The sequence below is a fragment of the Lagenorhynchus albirostris genome, chromosome 3 (genome assembly GCF_949774975.1).
Source record: "Lagenorhynchus albirostris chromosome 3, mLagAlb1.1, whole genome shotgun sequence".
NCBI classification, from domain to species: Eukaryota; Metazoa; Chordata; class Mammalia; order Artiodactyla; family Delphinidae; genus Lagenorhynchus; species Lagenorhynchus albirostris.
Genome location: NC_083097.1, coordinates 64,978,949 through 64,999,329, shown reverse-complemented (window position 1 = coordinate 64,999,329; position 20,381 = coordinate 64,978,949). Strand labels below are relative to the sequence as shown.

The following is a 20,381-nucleotide window of genomic DNA, read 5'->3' as shown; positions in this document are numbered from 1 at the left end:
ACAAGATCAATCCCAATAAGACAAATCCCAAAGGAACATCTAAATGTTATAGTTATGTTGTACTTTGGTTATATCAAATATCCCTCTCAATAAGTGGGCCTCATACTTGGTATTGAGATCGTAATGCTTATTGTGATAGGATTTGATCATTACTACCATGTTTTGACGAGTAGGAAAAAGATGATCTGCTAACAGGCTGTCTGTATGATGCTTAAATGCCTGGAAACTAAAAGATACTAGTCAATTTCATTAAAAACTATCAACATACAGATTTGTTCATGTGGTTGGTTTAGCAACTTAGGAATTCCATCAATGGAATGAAATCTATTGGCAACATCATATTAGGTAACTAAGAAAATATGGTTGACCTCAAAATCTTCTTCATATGTCACAAGCCAGAACGGAGACATGTGGAATTAAAACCCAAATGACATAGACCACGTGGAATTGTGCTATAGCACAATTAATAATAGCGATGCTAGTGACAGAAAAAAGAAAAAAAATAAGATTCGGGCTCAGGTGCACAATGTTAAACGTGATTGAGGAGCAGAGAAAAAAGGCCCTGAAGTTAAATACATATATATTTTTGGATGCTCCCTTCCTCTATCCTTTGCCGTCTTCCTTGACTCTCACAACCAAAGATTTTCTGGGTCCTGTGGATTCTGACTCTACATTTTTGGACAGTTTGTGGTCACTTACAAGACACTGGAAGTTGAAACGCTTAGCACTTACCTTGACATACTTAAAGGTTAATCTAAAACACTATGCATAAAATAAAATGCTCTTGCCAAAAATCTTTATGATGGATTTGCTTATATATCTCATTATATTATCCTTCTTCATAGCAACCACTGATTCCTGGTCTACAGAAATGGCATTTCAGAGGGGGCCATTTTTGTAAGCAGAAGTAGTTTCCGAGAAAAGGAACATATGAAAGAACGAGGGGGATATATAAAGATAGAACAAAGGCAACAGGGAAAGCATGAAACCTGGAAACAATTCCAAGAACAAACTGCACAAAATGGGCTTGGGGAAGTGAATAGCCATGCTTGGCAGGAGCTGAAACTGTGTAGCATGGAGGTGTAGGAGAAAAGCTTGAAAGGGCTGGTGGGACCCAGGGAATGGCAGCCACTGGAACGCCAGCAAGGCATTTAGACTACATACCATAGCCCCTTGGACAGCTATTGCAAGTTTGCACATGGGTAAGATAAGAGCAGCATTGTTAGGAAAAATTGACTAGAGGGAAGGAGCAGGGAGGAAAGGAGCAGAAGACCAAAGTAGGAGGTTTTACTAATTGTTCCAGATGAGGCAACAGGGCTTGAACTAGGAAGGTGACAATAGGAAGAGAAAGAAAAGGATTAATTTGAGGGGCAGTGTGATTCATATACTTAAAAACTAGCTTTGTCCTCAATTAAAACCTAGAAAATGGTCATTTGCAGTCATTGCCAAAGAACTACTTATGAGATGCTAAGGATTCTTAAGTTGCTTGGGAGGTAAACTGTCATTATTGTGATCAAACACGTAAGAGGGCATAAAAATTCTAATGGCTGAGGGCTTCCCAGGTGGCGCAGTGGTTGAGAGTCTGTCTGCCGATGCAGGGGACATGGGTTCGTGCCATGGTCCGGGAGGATCCCACACGCCGCGGAGCGGCTGGGCCCGTGAGCCATGGCCACTGAGCCTGCGCGTCCGGAGCCTGTGCTCCGCAACGCGAGAGGACACAACAGTGAGAGGCCCACATACCGAAAAAAAAAAAAAAAAAAAAAAAATTCTAATGGTGGCTGATAAAGTTAATTTTAAAGGAAGCTTTGATTAAGCTTAACAGAGGCTGGGAAAAAATAAGATTTTTGATATAAGTAAAAATTATTTTTAAAGAGAACATGATTGGTTGAAAGGTGATGAGTATTTTTAAATTTCTAAAATAATCAACTACTGATTTTAGCAGGGCAGTAATAATGACTTATATGATTGACAAATCTATTTTTCTCTACTTTTGCAAATCTATTTTTTTTTTTTTTTTTGCAGTACGCAGGCCTCTCACTGCTGTGGCCTCTCCCATTGCGGAGCACAGGCTCCGGACGCGCAGGCCCAGTGGCCATGGCTCACGAGCCCAGCCGCTCCGCGGCATGTGGGATCCTCCCTGACCGGGGCACGAACCCGCATCCCCTACATCGGCAGGCGGACTCTCAACCACTGCGCCACCAGGGAAGCCCGCAAATCTATTTTTTATATCTACTTTTGTAGATCTATTTTCTCAACTTTTTCAGATCACTACTGCAAATTTATTATTAATCAAAAGTTAATTGTTTTGCAAATGCACCTATTAGTAAAATTCTGAAGCATTATAGGTGACACAAGCTAAATCATCTATTTCTTGGTGTATATGCCAACTTCGTTTCTATTCTCATTTACTTAATACATTTTTATTGAATACCTACTGTATGATAAATACTGTGCTGGTGCTGGGTATACAGTGAAGAGGGAAAAAAAACCCCAGGGTCTGCCCACATGGGAGTACACAGTATAATGGAAAAGACAGACATTAAATTTTTTTCAAAAACTCCAAATCGATAATTTAAACCTGTAAGATGCACTATGAAGGAAAATTACAGGGTGCTATGAGGGCTTATAACAGATAGGCTAAACCAAGCCTGGATCTGGGAAGATGTATTAAAGGAAACTGTCTTTGAACTGAAATCTGTAAGGAAGTAGAGGAGTGAAACAGGAAAAAAAAAAGTAGGAGAGAGAACTAGAAGAAAAGACGAGCAGAGGGAAAGAATCACATATAATACAATGAAAATACTCTCTAACCTGTTGGGTAATAGTGTCCCACGGTCCATGCAGCAGCCGAGTCTTATAGCACTCATGAACTCCTTCCCATATGTCCTTCAGAGCTAAAGGGCTTCCATCTGTGAAAGTGCATGGTAAAGACTGCCAGTTAGTAATCCATTTGACACAATGGTGCTTGATGTCTATCTGAAACTACTGAAAGAATATTATGGTTTAAAAAAAATCTTTACTAGTACACACACTATTTATATATCAAAAGAGTGCTATATGAATTACTATTTTCTTCCTGAGGGAAATGTAAACATTCAATCTTGTCCCCTTTGTAACCATCTAACAGTTAAATTATCTGCTCATTTATTGCCTCTAGGAATTTTTACAAAATAAATAAGATCCAAACGTGTTTTAGAGAACTGATAAATAGAAGCATCGGCAAAGGACCAGGTAGATTCACATATTCACAAGGGTGTACTATAGATACCTCTGAAGTCTTAATACTTCCTCTAATCCTTAAATCAGAGACCATACACATGCTTCTTTCACCCTTTTGTTGGCTGAATATCTGTAATGTTCAAATAACTCTTTTGGGTACCATGGGGAATAGAGAGGAGGAAAGCACACAGTTTCTCCTAGTAAGAAGTATTTCCTTACTAGGGAAATCATGACAAGTATATCAGTAAATATTGATACTAAAATCCTAGGTAGAATGGTCAATGCCAGAGGAAAGCTGCAGTTCTCTGAGAGTCCAGAGGAGGGAGACATTAACACCTACTGTTTGTGGCAGGTGGAGAAGAGATCTTAGGAGTGGAGGGACTTGAGAAGGACTTGGCATGAAGAGATCAGTAAGAGCTTTAGTGAACAATAAACCTCATTTTCTTTGAGCAACTTCGATTATTCACCTATATTCGTAATCACCCAAATAATGTATTTTACGAAGAATACTATGACACAAGGTAAGTAAAGTGGAGAAATAGACATCTAGGTTCAGAAAAGAAAGCAGAAAGAGGGAATTACCTAAGGACTTTAAAACCACACACTGTTGAAAAGAAGGTGGTCTTAAATTAGAAGTTAGTGCTACTTGGCCCATTTAGAGCTAACCAAGTCCTCAAGACCTATGGGTGTGCTCTTTTCTTTAGGTAAGTAGACAACGTCATTTAAAGAAGACTCATCAGCATATTAGATCCAAAGTAGTATTTGGTCATCAGGTACAACAAAACTTGGAGAAATAATCTACTCAAAAGCCCCCCAAACCAAAAGGTAATGCATTCAGACTTATGGAGTACAAGTAAAGATGTGGAGTGTAGGAGAAGAGCACGAAATTTGAAGTCCGGGCTGAGTGTGAATCCTAGTATTGGCACTTATCCTGTATGTGACTGCAAGGTATTTTGCTTCTTTTTTTTTTTTAATTGAAATATAGTTGATTTACTATTTTGCTTTTAACTTTACCTGAAAAAATGAGGATAATAATCCTTTTCAAATCGTGTTCCTGGGACTCCCCTGGTGGTCCAGGGGTTAAGAATCTGCCTTCCAATGCAAGGGACGCGGGTTCGATCCCTCATCAGGAAACTAAGATCCCACATGCCGTGGGGCAACTATGCCCACGTGCCGCAACTAAGAGAGACCGACGCAGCCAAAAAAAAAAAAAAAAATCCTGCTCTTGTGAACAGTTTATATCAGTGAACACACCAGGACTGTGTCACGCACATAACAAGAGCTCAATATATATTAGGTATCTCCTCCTAGCCCCCATTGCACCATTCCAGTAATTCTCATACCTTAAAGCTAAAAGGTTCATTTATAGACCATTATTTCTTAGAATTTTCTCACGTTGCTATACCATGCACATTGTGTTTGATACAATAATATACTAATACCATAGGCAGGGCATTTCTCATGTTTGACCTGAAAAGTTGAACTTTTCTCAACCTTTATTTTCAATAAATAGCAATAGAATATTTTGATACATTTTCAATAAGTATCTTCATCTTGGCATTTATCTGGTGGCAGGAAACCATTATCTTGTGATAAATTGTTTTATTCCATTGACATTTCCATGTCTGTAAAATGAACAAGATTTATTCATCCAATTAACATTTGAATGTCATGTTTAGCTACAAGTTTAAAACAAGCTGCCTTCAATATCTGTGTTATATTATTTTCTGAACACATTTACAGAATAGGGCCAAACTTTAATCTCAAGCACTACACATCTTCAAAATATGCACATACACGTGTGTGTGTGTGTGTGTGTGTGTGTGTGTGTGTGTGTGTGTGTGTATTGATGTTGGAAGAGGGGAATAGCATCTTAGGTACATCAGTGTCAAATAGCAAACCAAATAATCAAATTATTAAAAGGTGACATGCTTTTAAAATAATTTTCAGGTGTCAAAGTTAAAAGAAATCAAGTTGTAGGATAATAAAATATTATAGCTGGTACAATTACTAATTTTATAGATAAGGCAACCAAGGTCTTGGGAAATATATATCTGCCAAAATCATGGCACCAGCTCATGCCTGCACTGGAGCTGGAATCTCAGGACTCACAGTTCAGTGCTCCTCCTGCTATTCCATGCTGCCTCTGAGGGTGAAGACTGCATCTGTCCTTTCACCACAGCAGCCCTGCTGTGCAGTTCTAAGCCTCACTCACACACTGCAAATGCTTTATATATATTTACTGAATAAATGACAAGTGAAAGGATGCTTTCCTTAACTTTATTTCCTCTAAGACAGGGAAAGGCTTTGCATACCTAGAGAAGAATGCTGGCTTTAAAATCTGGTAATCAGTAATGATCTCAATTTTATTCCTTAAAATATTTCAGCTAAAAATCTAAGGATGGAGTAAATGGTTTGGCTATTACCACTGTCAAAACCCTGCACACCCTGCTGGAAACATTCATACAAAATGCAATAATCAGCAGCCTAGCAACAATGTGGAGAGACCCAAAACAAATGTTATAGGATATTTTCATCAGATTTGATGCTAGAATTAAGGGTATGTGTCATAAGTTTTCAGGCAACACGTAATTTAGAGAAAAAAATTTAACACCTTAAATAAAAGAATTAAAAAATGACCTGGTTAGCTCAGAATAAGAGACAATCACAAGGAATAAAAAATAAGTTCAAAACATAGAAAGATGCATGATACTCTTTTATGTATGTCTATAAGAGTGCTACCTGCTTGCTACAAAGAGAAGAGTGTTTTTTAAGTGAATGGATGTGATTGGATTCTCTAATGTGTTTAGAAAACTGTTTAAAAACACACATATTAATGATGATCAAATGCGTGCTTGCGCAAGTTACTTTGACAAGGGTGTCAGTCTCTCCAGTTTCTGCCAACCATTTACACTCCGGAAGATCTGGGTAATATAGCTTTGTCTCTCACATACAGATATGACAATAATGATTTAATGAAGTATGATGTGGATTCTTTTCCCTAAGCCCTCATCACCGGTTTGCCTAGTCATAGCTCACACCTTCAAGAGCAAAAACATACAAAAGTTAGTTTTGTGATCCTGTATTCAAACACAAAAAATGCTGACCTGATCAGCAATATCTTCAAAACCATGACATATGCAATTGACATGCAAAATATATTCAAATATGACTGTATTACAAAAGCAAAATGGAGGCTTCACATATCCCACTGAAATCATTGAAATGAGATAGTCAAATATATTTTTTAAATCACATCATAAAACCTTAAATATGGCATGAAGAATTTTGTGATTTTGAATCTATCTATCTATTTAGGAAAACTGAAGACCCAAAACTTAACATTAAAATGTGGATATACACTATTGATACTATGTATAAAATACATAAAATACAACTGATGGGAACATACAGTAAAGCACAGGAACTCTACTTAATGCACTGTGGTGTCCTAAACGGGAGGGAAATTCACAGGGCAGGGTATATATGTATATGTATGGCTGATTCATTTTGCTGTGCAGTAGGAGCTAACACAACATTGTAAAGCAACTATACTCCAATAAAAATTAATAAAAATAAAATTAAATTAAAATGTGGACATAAACAAATACTTGGTTAAACTCATGAAACATTATTTTGTGCCTTCATGTTCAGCTGAAGTTATCTTCAATCAAGAACTTTAAGCCCTGTTTATAGGGTCTATTTTTTCCGTCTGGCCTCAGTCAGAGGAGACATAAGCATACTCAATCAACAACTCCCTAGTTTCAGACCCAGGATATTCGATAGCACCAATTTCAACATGCTTAGAAATCTCATTAATCACACTGAAGCTGAGAAGCTCAGTAAAATCCCTTGCATACTTGAAAAACAGAAGTAGAAGCTGAAATAATTTCAGCAGCAACCTACAAAGTGAGCATGGTAAATTAAGGTCATTTGTTTCACAAGTGTTTATTGAGTGCCTACTATGTGCTTCTATCACCTGGAATGATAATACACATTTGAGCTAAAGGAATATTCTCCCAGCAACCTATAATAAAATGTCAATGACAAAAGAGGCAGAGACATTGGATGAAAAATAGAATAATTAAAAAGTACAATCTTTAGCAACTGCCAGTAGCATTTAATTTAACATTTTCATATAAAATCTCTCAATTGAATAATAACCTACATGTCAAGTAATCTATATATTACTCAAAATGTTCAGCTTTCTAAATTAAATTTCTCGGGGCTATTAGTTTTCATGAATCAAATAACAGCATGAGATATTTCACTAGCACTACCTAACGCTAGTGCAAGCATGCTGAAGTCACCTTTAACCTGCGGTGCATGCTTTCACTAAAATTTCATAACTCCTAAAAAGAAGATTAGAGAGAGTATAAATTATTTAGAGTAAATGTAAGAATAATGTTCTGAATGTGGTCACTAGAAATAAAAAGGAAAGGGTGGATTTTTCACAATGAAATATGTCATTACTCAATATATTGTCTTCAAGAGAGCTTTGAAGTCTATAAAAATTCATGTCACACTCCACAGTAAGGCAGAGATGATGCTCCATCAAACGGGAAAATTCATTTTTGCTTCAGTGAGAAAATTATATTGTGATATGAAATGAGTGTTAATTGTTCATGTACATTCACATCAGCTACTATGCTGGCTAATTCTGTAATTTTTATTTATTCCTACATACATTTTTTGCATTTTGAGTATTAACCTCAAGAAACCTGAATGAAAATTCCAAAAGTATAGATTATGGCAATTTCTCTTTAATGTTTCTTAAATTTTGGTTACTGCATTGCGCAGTAAAATAAAAAGGCTAAAGAGTTTGTCTTAACTCCATAGTTTTCTATGTAGCCTTGAATAAATAAACCATTTAACCCCGCTGAGCACTCAGTTTGTATGACTGTACTTGAGGAGAGTAACAGTTCCTATCTTACAGTGTTATTGTGAGGGCCAAGACACAGAACTCAGCCAGCATTACTGGAAGGTACTACATGCCAAGCCCCACTTTATGTATTAGCTCACAAACCTTAAAACTCTATAAAGTAGGTATTATTATTATTATCTCATTTTTTAGATGATGAAAGAAGGGAAACAAAAAGTTCAGTAACTTCCACAAGGTCACATAGTAATTAGCAGAGTGAGGAATCAGAACCAAGGCATTCCAGCTCCAGACTCTGCATTCTGACCAGTACCCAGGAGCTCTTTGTAAACTGTAAAGTGATACACACATATTAGTTGTGGTGTTGTTGGGTTTTTTTTTTGCGGTACGTGGGCCTCTCACTGTTGTGGCCTCTCCCGTTGTGGAGCACAGGCTCCGGACACGCAGGCTCAGCGGCCATGGCTCACGGGCCCAGCCGCTCCACGGCATGTGGGATCTTCCCGGACCGGGGCACGAACCCGTGTCCCCAGCATCAGCAGGCGGACTCTCAACCACTGCGCCACCAGGGAAGCCCCTGTGGTGTTGTTTTTGTTGTCACTAGTAGTCTCTACCAGCATTGCCTAACCTAGGAGTATCTAGAATTTTGCTTTCCTAGGTGTTTTAGTAGGCCAGGCCTGCCCTTTCCCTCATCAATGCATGGACAAATCCCAAGTCCAACCAGGGCCTCTCTTGCTCCCTCCAGCTCAAGGTAATCTCTGCCCTCTGAGGCCTGGTGGTAATTTTTCCCCCAGCTTTATTGAGATATAATGGATTCATAGCATTGTATAAGTTTAAGGTGTACAATATGATGATTTGATATATGTATATACTGGGAAATGGTTACCATGATAAAGTTAGTTAACACATCCATCCCCTCACATATTTACCATTTGTGTGTGTATATATGTGTTAATGTGGTTAGAACATTTAAAATCTACTCTCTTAGTAACTCTCAAGTATAAATACAGTATTGTTAACTGTAGTCACCATGCTGTACATTAGACTCCCAGAACTTATTCATGTTATATCTGAAAATCTGTACCCTTTAGCCAACATGTACTCATTTCTCCCACCCCCGCCCCCACCCACCCACCCAACCTCTGCCAACCACTAACCTATTCTCTGCCTGGTGACAATTTTTACCTCTCTTATGGCCCTTAACATATTCTACTTGTTACAGTGAATTTCAAACCTGTCTTGTTTCCCTCAGTAGACTGTAAGCTCCTTGAGGGCATCAATCATCTCTGATTCCTTTATTCATCTATGCATTCCAGAAACATTTTCATGTCTTGTGCATACATATTTTCCAATGCTTGGATAGATGGATGTTCAATATTATTTCTAGAGCAATTAGCACAATTATTACTAAGAATAAAGACTGAACAATCGTGATTAAAAATTCATTGATTAAAAGCTTTTCATTTATGTAAAACACTCATATAAATCTATAGTGTTAAGTAGATGAAGATAGAGTGAATATTTGATTTTTCAGCATCCCAACATAGTTCCTACTTGGGAGATAAATTCCAAAATAAGTGGTAGGCAGAACCCCATTCCATACCACTAAAGCCAAAGAGAGGCAGACATCTTAACACTTTTGCCTTCAGTTGACTCTACAATCTACCCTTCCAATAAATCCTTTTCTGCTTATCATGGGAAGGTTCAATTATTTGCAACTAAGTATATGCTAACCTAACTAATACACCCCAGATAAATGGTTTGTAAGCCTTGCTTAATATTATCAACTTTCAAAATTATCATCCCCAATGTTTTAAATGTCATATATTTGTCTAGTAATTTTGAGTGGAAAATAAATGTAAGACATCTTTCAGTTACATGAGAAAGCTTATGTACGTTGCAATCCATCTTTATGAGAAATATGCCCAACAGCACAAAGAGGAGTAATTTGGGGGTCACCTTAAACTGTCCACAAACTGTGTTAAGAACTTACAATAATGCAGGTAGGTGATGCTATATCCTCTCATTTAAATTAAACACTTTACCTAGTAGAAGTACACACAAGACCTTCTTGAAGAATCTCTGAATCAGAAAATGTCCCAAGGGAAGCAAAACTGGGTCTACAAGGTACCCAAGACACCAACTCTGAGATACAGCTATTCATCAGAACTCCGAAGACCACATCACCAGACGAATATCTACATTAGGTCTGCTGGTTCTAAAGCAGAATGCACTCTACTTTCAACCCTACCCGAAGTGTTCTGAGGTTTGGATTCCAACCTCTTGCTCTGGCACACCAGTACTCAGCATTTTGGACTCCTGGCTTTCTTCCAATCTCAGTACCCCACAGAACATGGACCTGTTAACACCTGCAGCAGCACCCTGACTATCCATCCAACTTGATCTCCTTCCCATGACCACCTTCTCAGCACAGCACCTAATATATGGACTTAATGAACTCTGCTTTGGTGACTTTAAAGGAGGAGAAAACCAATATACTAGTTTCCAGTTACGCAGTGATTTTCCTCAGCATATTTTTAAAATAGGCTAATGAGTTTCTGTGCTGTGCACACAGTAGGCACTCATGTACGTTTTAATGGATGTTTCAAACAGGGCTTGTTTTGTCAAGAGTAAGCAAAGAAATGTTTCTTCTTTATGGTCCACAACACATTTATTTGTCCAGGAAAGCTAAAGTATAGTCCCTTATTGGTAAGAAAATAAATTTGTCTGCCTTTTCATGTCCTCTTCCTGTCCTCTGAATCCATGTAAAATCTGTTGCTTTTTGTGTATGTGATGCTTTGTACTAACACAGGTTTGAATAAACCTTTTAGCTAATTAGGTGTCCCGTAGTTTTGTTGCACCTTTTCTTTAATACATTTTAAAATTAGGGTTTGACTTTTCAATGGGATTCTATCCCCATCATGTGTTCTAACCCAGCATCCTACTTGTACCCTAATTCCCCATAATGTTTCAAACATTTACCTTGTTCAACAAATAATTCTCATTAAATTCCCTCTATTATTTAAACTTTTCGGTTTGAATATATTTATATTAGTTAAATAATTTTTCATTATTTTTCTTAATAATTTTCACTGTTTGCTCTTCAAATTTCATTTCAACCCCTAGAATCTCTTTTTAATGCACTAAAATTCATGTTCCATTGCATTATTATGACTTTGGCTAGACCTATGGTTTATTTAAATATAAGTGGCATATATGAACTTCCTTAAAGATTCTCTACTACCAAATAAGACTAAATTGTCTGCCAAGTCATTTTCTATTTCCTGGTCATTATAATAATTAACTAGAATCATTTTTGCTTTAATCTTTAAGTACCCCTCTAATCCACCTTTCTTTCCTGTTCAACAAGCAGCCTTCACTCTCACTCTATTTTCCCTGAAAATATGTTCCTTCCAGTTCATTCTAAGAGACTATTAAAATTTTTTTTAAATATTTCTAACAACTATACCAAAAAAAGCCAAATCCCTTTTCCTAACTTTCACTCTTCATAATTTCTTCTCATCCTTCATCAATTCTCTCTCTGCTCTACTCGGTCATACTTCCTGCTCTAGAAAACCCCTCCTTTGATCCCATTCACTTTTGCTCAACCTCTTTCACCCTTTCATTATATCCTCTAACCCCATCCCATCCATTATCTCTTCCATAATTTTACCTCAACATATCTTTCCAACCATTTCTTCTACAATTTGGAATAGAGGTTTTCCTCAAACCAGCCTCTCACTGTTCCCCAAATACACCATGCTTTCCAGCCCTACAGCTTGGCACTCACCTGTCTCCCCCTTATCCAGTGCTTTTCCCAGCCTCTTCAGAAAAGCCAACCTGTTATGTTCCCTTGAAAATTGTTGGGCAGAGCTATGAATATTTTACTTTTATTCTCCAACTTCCTCCAACCCCCATCTTTCCTGTTTTCCTGTCATTTACTTCTATATGGTCCAAAGACTCCCTCCTGTTCCACACCAGGGACAAGCCTCTTCCTCCTCCTCCCTGATGATGTATATACTATTCTAATTCCCACCTTTTCGTTATTCTTCCTTTGAGCTGGGCTTTATCTTGGTTTGGTCATGCTGCCTTTAAGAAGGAATTATTCTCTGGCTATTTCTCTTGCCCTGTTTCTCCATGAGCATCATTCAAGCATATAACAAGTGGATAAATCTTCTACGTGAAATATCTGGGTTACATCTTTAATTCTATACTCTTACTCCCTGGGCCAATAATAGAATGGATCTCCAGAAAGAACAGACATTCAGTTGCTGAATGGAAGAAATGTTGTTTCCTTCCCTATTCAAAAGCAGCCCTTCTAACTAATTAAAGAAATATGTCAGAACGGTTCCCAAGAAGAACCCATATGTCAGCACCAAAGAATTAAATATTTTGAAAATGAGAAGAACCACTTGGCCTATTTTTCAATAGAGATTGCAAACAAAGGAAAGGAAGAGAGACAGGGAAGAAATTAATCAGAATTCAAGCTGAAATAAATATAGAAATCTCTAGTTGTAATGAAAGGTAAAACTAGGTAAGCTTAGGAGTCTGGTGAAGCCCAAAGTCATTATGTATATTTCTAAGGTTTACACCACATTTCTAACACTTACCATCAGCTTTTGACCAAGTCAAGCCCTCAAAAGGGAACACTGGGACATAAAAAGGTGCTGGAATGATGAGCAGCAGTTAGAAGCCTTTCGCACACTACAAATAATTCTTTAACGCGGTGCGCTTCAAAAATAGCTGGGGGAGGGCTTCCCTGGTGGCGCAGTAGTTAAGAATCCGCCTGCCAATGCAGGGCACACGGGTTTGAGCCCTGGTCTGGGAAGATCCCACATGCTGCGGAGCAACTAAGCCCGTTCGCCACAACTACTGAGCCCGCGGACCTAGAACCTGTGCTCCGCAACAAGAGAAGCCACCGCAATGAGAAGCCCGAGCACCGCAACGAAGAGTAGCCCCCACTCTACGCAGCTAAAAAAAAGCCCACGTGCAGCAACGAAGACCCAACGCAGCCAAAAATAAATAAATAAATAAATTTATTTAAAAAAATAATAGTGGGGGAGAAAAAAAGGTGGGCCCTTGAAGACAAGAGTGCTTTGTGAGAATGGACTTCATAGACTACAAAGCACTGTCTGAGTGTAGGCTATTTATTAGTACTTGAGAGAAGTGCAATTACCTCTCACCCACTGCTGGGTAGCAAATGGTATTAAGCGTGCCCCACCACCTCTCCTAAACCTAAAATGGCAAGAGTGGTTAGGGAAAAAAGAGTGCTGGGAAGGACTTATTTCTTCTCTTAAATTCCTGTTAAACCCTAGGGAACGGAGTTCCCGTATGGCCAAGTAGTAGAAATGTTTCTGCGTATGCCCAGAAACAGAATGCTGTCTCACCTTAGCTGTCTGCCTTCAAGGATCAAATAAAAATATGTGTTTATAGAAGTGGAAGGGCTGCCCACCTAGCTTAGATGCTCACCTTTGAGTCCTCAGGACTTTCTATTTTCCTTAGTCAAGCATTCCTGTTGTCTCTGGGAAGCACCAGACTAAAGAGTAAAGATATATAGATGGTTTAGGTTCTGAGTTTCCTGGAGACAACAGCATTACTCCCTTCCATATAACTCATCAGAAAAGTTCAAATAAGGCACCATCACAAGGGCTATATGCAAAGATGGCTATATTTCCATCTTTGGGCTATATGCAAAAATGGTTAGAAATTCCTGCTCACTGTTTCATTCAATAAATACTTGTTGATACTGTGGGTATAAAAATGAGTAAGACAAAGAATACATATGTCATATATGTATTACACACACACACACAGAGCTATGAATAAAGTTTATAACTTTGTAGATTGTAAGTACTCACTATTAATTTCCTTCCTCCCTCTTTTTACCTTAAACCCCTATCTTCTAGCTTACCATTTTATAGGGGACAAGCAAACAAATATTTTTCTGATATTGTGCAACATGATATATAATATAATGTGATATGATATGACATGGGGGTGACAACAGTAAGTGGCATGTAAGCTGAGTCTTAGGCAGTAGTTGGCCTGGTGGACACTGGACATATCAAGGAATAAGAGGTAATCACAGTCCAATGATATGCATTTCAAGAAACAGAATAAAGATTTCCTCTGGCATCTAAGCCAGTCGATAAAAGAAAAGGTAATGTCAATTTAAATGGGAATTACTTACCACTTTCTTTACCTAAAAAAAGAGGTACTGAAATAAAATTTAGAGCAAAGCAGAGAAACTAATTTTTACTGAGTCAAATGCAAAAAAAAAAAAAAATCCTAAATATCTGTCAAAAACAAGGCTAAGTGAACTATTTTTGAAGCAACAAAAAAAGACCCCTGAGCAAGAAATTTTATAGCCATCCTTTTTCTAGGTCGGAACTCTTTTAGAATGAGACAAAGAAAAATCTGGACCTGGAATAAGAGGAAGATGTTAGGAATCCATTCACCACACTGACAGAGATTTGTTTAAGAGATGAAGGGCCAGAGTAATCACGTAACAAATAAAGAGGGAATGGACTGAGGGGAAAAAAGGAAAAATTCTGACACCAGAGTAAAGGCTGATACATTTTTAGAATACTCATTAGGTTAAGTTAGGTAGAAAAGAGAAAAGAAATTATTAGACTATGATAAAGGAAAGAACCATTTCTCATGTTTCTTCACAAGAAAACATTCAGTATGCTTTAAAAAAATTAAATGTGGTATTTTAATGTACCTGGAAAACCACTAAGTGAATTCCGGAATTAAAAAATTCCTAATGCTCATTCTATAGAACACAGAGTAGGGAGGGTGGAGAACAAGAAATGCTTCCACACAAAATAAATGACTCATTTTGATTTCCTTTATAAAAACGTAAATGAAGAACATCTTACAAATATATAAATAGGATCCAAAAAGGCTAGGGGTTTTTTTTTTTTTTTTAAGAAATAGAAAACCGTCATGAAGAAAAGATCTTAGGAAGTATACAAATTTCATTAAAATATAATTGGATTTGCAGGAACAATTACTGTGCTGAACTGTAAGGGGAGCTGTTGGCACATAAGAGCAGAGTACACGTATGAGCTCATCCGCCGGCCTCGGCAAGACCCACTTCCAGCTAGAAGCAGTCATGTTTCAGCACCTCCGATTCCCTAATGCTGACAAGCTAAACAACTTGTTTTGTCTCTGGGAGCTCTTCTCTGGTGATTAACTGCTTATGGTGAATACTAATTATATGAAAGTACAGTATTGAAGAAGTAGTGTCCTATTTCCTCTACCTGCAGCCTTGACATGGCTTTGAATCCAGAAGGTACTGGGTAGAGCCCTTGCAAACCAAAACCTAGAAGGACATTTTTCTTCCCTCTGGTAAATAAATGTATCCCCTTCTACTTTTTAGTATAACACAGCTCACTGACAAGAAACTTCCTTTAACCTCTGGGCTCCAAACCCAATAGAATTACAATAAAGTGAGTGTTTTAAAGGCCTGTAATAATCACACGGATAAATCTGCAGCAAGAGTTTGTGAATTGGTGAACTATCAGTGTCCTCAACTCCCCATGTTCCATGTTGAAAATTTACCCCAAATTGTCAGTTCTTAGGAGCTGCACCTCAGAGTAAAATCTTCTCACCAGGGAGTCTATGAGAATTTGTTCTTGTGTTTTAAATCCTAAGTGCTTGTTAAACCGCCAACACTGCAAAATTAGAGACCATTAAACAATATAAGGCAGCAAGTGATTAAATCTACCAAATACACATCCAAAGCAGCTTAAGCTACTTTTTAATTAAAAATAAAATATCACTGGCTAAATTCAGATGTCTTAGCTATGCAGAAAAGGTTAGAAGCCTGTTCAAAATGCAAAATGCTGCTAAGTCCAGACAGAAAAGGAGAGATAGGGTAGGGGTGGGCTGGGGTTGTCTCTGAGCCCAGGGTGGAGGGGCCTCAAGATGTTGACCCGGTTAAGTCACAGGACATGAAGAGGGGGAGTCCCGGCTGCGCTGCAGGGTGAGGGCTCCACGCGGCTGCTCATTAAATAAGCTTTATTAGCCAAGGCCTCAGAGGAGACAGGGTGTTCCACCTTCTTGGCAAGGGGGATGAGTTGAGTAACAGCATCGCAGGAAGCTGAGGTATTGGAGATGTATAGATGGCCGAAGGAAATGTTAGTGCTATTTTTAAATATAGCTTAAATGGATTGATAAACAGTTCCTGAAATAATAATTTGTGCTTGGGGAAGGAGACATGGGGACTTTTGAGTTAATGGGATCACTTGAGATTGAAAGAAATTTTTACTGTAAAGTTAGAAGTAAATAAACATTGTAGCTTTAAGTTGTTCCTCCTTGTTTAAAGTAAAGAAAAGAAAAAGGGCCAGGGGGCTTAGTCAACGCTGGGCAGGAGGCCAAGAATCTGAAGATCAGACTTAAGGCTGGGATGATATCATTCACTCTGAAGTCTTGATACTCTTTCTAAAGCATGAGAAAATTTACTGGTAAAACCTTACCTCACCCACAGTTTTCTTATTTTTAACTCTATTTTTTTCTCTCAAGAATAATTTTCCAAATCTGCTTTCTGCCTTATATGTAAATGCTATGAATTTACATTTAGCTTCCAACATGGTCTTACCTAAAAAGCTTGCCCTAAAGTAAAGCACAGGCACTTGGTAGCTGCAGGAATATAAGACATGATACTCATATTTAATCACTTCGGTTGCCGTGGTGGTCTCCGTCACCTCAAAATCATCCAGGGGTGGCTCTAAAGCCTCCTGAAAAAAAGCAAATACAAAAACTAAATGTGTCTGTCAATAAAAAGAAGTCCTTTAACACAGAGAGAGAAAGATGAGGTTTTCTTCTTGCAAAATAACAGTTAAATAAATATAGGACTATGAGGTAAGGAAAAGGGAGTTTCCCACATTAATGTTTAACATTTGAGTCCTGGGTAAATAGTAAAACCAGAAAACAGCATTAAGTAATTCCAGATTGTTTTTGAGAGACAAAGCAGCTCTGGGTAAAGAAACAGGAAGAAAAAAAAAAAAAGTAAAAAGATCTATTGCAACAGCAACTCTGAAAAATCTTTACTGTACAATTTTAGGAACAAGATGATGACTATACAAGCTACCTTCTTCCTTACCTGTGAAAGCTAAAAACATCCTAACAATTGAACAAGATACTGCGAAATGTCCCTAAAGATTCTATTGTACTTGCCAAAAGGTGATTCACTGTGTGCTGAACAATTCCCAGTTCCATTTTGAATAAGAAAGCTATTTTGCAAGAGGCTGAATTTGTTAGGTACATTTCAAAACCTGAGATGAATCTGTTTTCTTTATTATTGTGTTATCTTTGATACATTCCTACAATAAATCTTGATTTATAATAGAGTAGATGGTAAATATTAATGTCAACTTAAATGAGGTTTTTTAAACAAAGATGGTTCTAAGCTAGTTCACTTCTCACCTAATCATTCTCCACTGGTTGATTTTTTAATATGTGTGGGGTTTCTTAAGAATGTATCTTAACGTTTGGAAGCAATTAATTGGAACATGTTGAGTCAGAATCTGATTCCATCCACATTCACTTATTTATTTGGGCTGAAGAATTTCCTTTGACATTAATTTAGTAGAAGGAAAGAAGCAGGTTGGTTTGGCTCATTTCTACCTCTCATTAAAATGGTAACAACAATGAACAATCGGGAAGAGCTACAGGAAAGATTTCAAACTTTACCAATATGAAATAAGGTTTCCTGTAGAGATAAGTAAAGCCACATACTACTCTCCAGATGTTATCTGCTTTACTAATTCCCCACTCACAGTCAATTCACTGGGGGAGATATTACACTAGGTAAATCACAGTTGAAGATATTTACAAAATAGCTTTTCACTAAACTCCAGTAAACACTATCAATTAAACACAATGAATTAAATAACCAAAGAGAAACCACTAAAATAAATATTCCAGATACAGAAAATTAATACAATAGCAAGGAAGAGTTTTGTCTACTTTTTTATTTAAATTTTTATTAGGCAAAGATAAATACGTCTTCTTTTAAAGCAATTCTTCTAACCAAAATTCTTTCTTTTTGGTCAAAGATTGGGTTCTTTAGCATTTTTAATTTCTTTTCTTTCGTAACGTTATTAAATCATTGTGATTAAAAATAACTGCAAACACTGCACAAGTACATAAAAAAAAAAAAAAGTGAAATTCCCCTCATCCCAGCACTTCAGTACCTCAGATTTGTAACCATTTTCAAAAGGTCATTGTGTATTTTTCCAGTCGTTTTTATTTTTTGGTCTGCAAACACGTTTATACACATACATCCACCTACCCTCCCACCTCTGCATCCCCAATTAAGTCATGCTATATATACATATGTTCCTTGATTTGATTTATTCACTCATGAACATACTAGCACGTGCTGCCATGTCAGTGCTGCAGATTTTGCTCCTTCTTTTAATGACTTCACTACATTCCAATATATGACTATGCCATAGTTTTGTGTGTGTTTTTTTAAACATTTCCATATTGCTAGATATTTTAGGTTAATTATAATTTTCTGCTACAACTAATGCTGCCATGAATATCTTAGCACATATATTTTTATACACCTCTGTTTTTCTATGTGCAGATTCCTAAAGGTGACATTAATGTATGAGGGGGTACGTACATTTCAAATTTCAATAGATTCTGCCAATTTGTCCTCAGAAAAAGGCTGTATCAATTTATATTACCAGCAAAAATGTAAAAGAATGCCCTTTCCCAATTCCCATAAATACTGAATATTATTTGTTTTTAATTTTTGCCTATTTGATGAATTTTTAAATGTCAGTTTTTTGTTTTAGTTTCTAGTTCCTTGATTACTAGTGAAAGTAAACATCTACTCATATATTTATTGATAATTTATATTCTTCTGTGATGTGCCTGTTCTTATTCCTTTCCTATTTTTCTGATATTTAATTTCCATTTTTTCTTATTGAATTATACAAACTCTTTGTATATTAGAAATAATAACTTATTACTAGAAATATATACATCTCTGCACCATAGAAAAACAAAGGTGTGCAAGTATATGTGTGGTATGTATGTGTGTATAAAACACTTTCACTCAGTTTTTTTTAACTTTGTTTCTTGTACATATTATCATAAATTTTTTTTTTTACTTTCATGTAGTCAAAGCTGTACATTTTCTGTTTGCACCTTCTGAGTTATCTATCTTCATTAGAAGGACTCTTGCTATGTCCCACCTCATCCTTAAAAAATATAAAAATGTTAAACTCCTCTATTCTACACACACATACTCTGTCTCTCTCACATACATACATGTTTTTAAATTGACATTTAGATAATTAATCCATCTGAATTTTGTTTTTGTGTATGGTGTGAGGTAAGAATATTTCCCAAATGATTTCTTATAGACCATCATTTTCCCATTGATTTTTAATGCCACTTTTACCATAAATTAGATTTGTGTGTATGTGTGTATTTATTCCCTATTCTTCTCTATTAAGCTATTTCTCTTCTTAGACCATCACTGTCCAGTTTGTAAATAAATATTGAATTCGGTCATTAATTTCTGCACAAAACTTCAGAAATAGTCTGCCTGAGACTCAGTCCTGCTAGGGAGGATAAAATTCCTGGAAAGACTGTCCTTCACCCAAACTCAAATTAAGCACTCAGGTATGTGCTGGGGTTGACACCAGGTTCTTGCAACTGGTGATCAATTAGACATAGATTCAGATTCTCTGGAACAGTTTGGAGGCCCACAGAATAAGAGAGAGGGGACAGAAAAAGCTTCTTCAAGCGCTATTAGAAGTTTCACTCCAGTCACTGTTCTCACTGGCAGCTGAGTACCTTTGTAGGATTTGAAGGCTGGAGTACCTGTCCTCTAATTGCGAGTGCTGCTATGTCAACCCAGCCCCTTGCTCTGAGCAGCCACCTACAGGCAAAGACATTTTTGCATCCTTAACTCATATTAAATGAACTGAATTCTTGGCCTGTTTCTGCTAGGATCTTTCCATCATTCGTGGTCACCTTCATGATGCCCATGCAAATATCATCCTGTGAAGTCATGCAATTTGGAAACCTCGGACTTCTACATACTTTATGCTTCCCTTTCCCAAAGTACCAGATGGTTTTAGAACTTAAAGACCAAGGTTCTTGTCTTATTCATCTTTGTATTCCCAGAGACTCTAACACAGAGCTGAGAACACTGGTAAGCAATATTTTCTGCAGCAGTTGCAGATCTGGTTCCTCCCATTTAAGTATATTATAACAAACATCATAGGTGATTTACCAGCAAGCCTACTCTGACCCTAAA

At 37.2% G+C, this 20,381-nt stretch overlaps 1 protein-coding gene across 4 annotated transcripts in view; it reads right to left on the bottom strand.

The window, feature by feature from the left end:
• Window positions 1-20,381, bottom strand: part of ATG10 (autophagy related 10) — a 227,095-nt gene that overhangs the window by 79,410 nt on the left and 127,304 nt on the right. For all 4 annotated transcript variants that reach the window (XR_009539520.1, XM_060143233.1, XM_060143234.1 and 1 more), the window contains exons 4-5: window positions 16,698-16,836; window positions 2,809-2,906 (exon numbers count right to left, since the gene is read on the bottom strand). Coding sequence is in view for 3 of the 4 variants with exons in the window: in XM_060143233.1 (XP_059999216.1) it covers window positions 2,809-2,906; window positions 16,698-16,836 (237 nt within the window). In the remaining variant the exon portion in view is untranslated. The remainder of the gene's footprint in view (window positions 1-2,808; window positions 2,907-16,697; window positions 16,837-20,381) is intronic.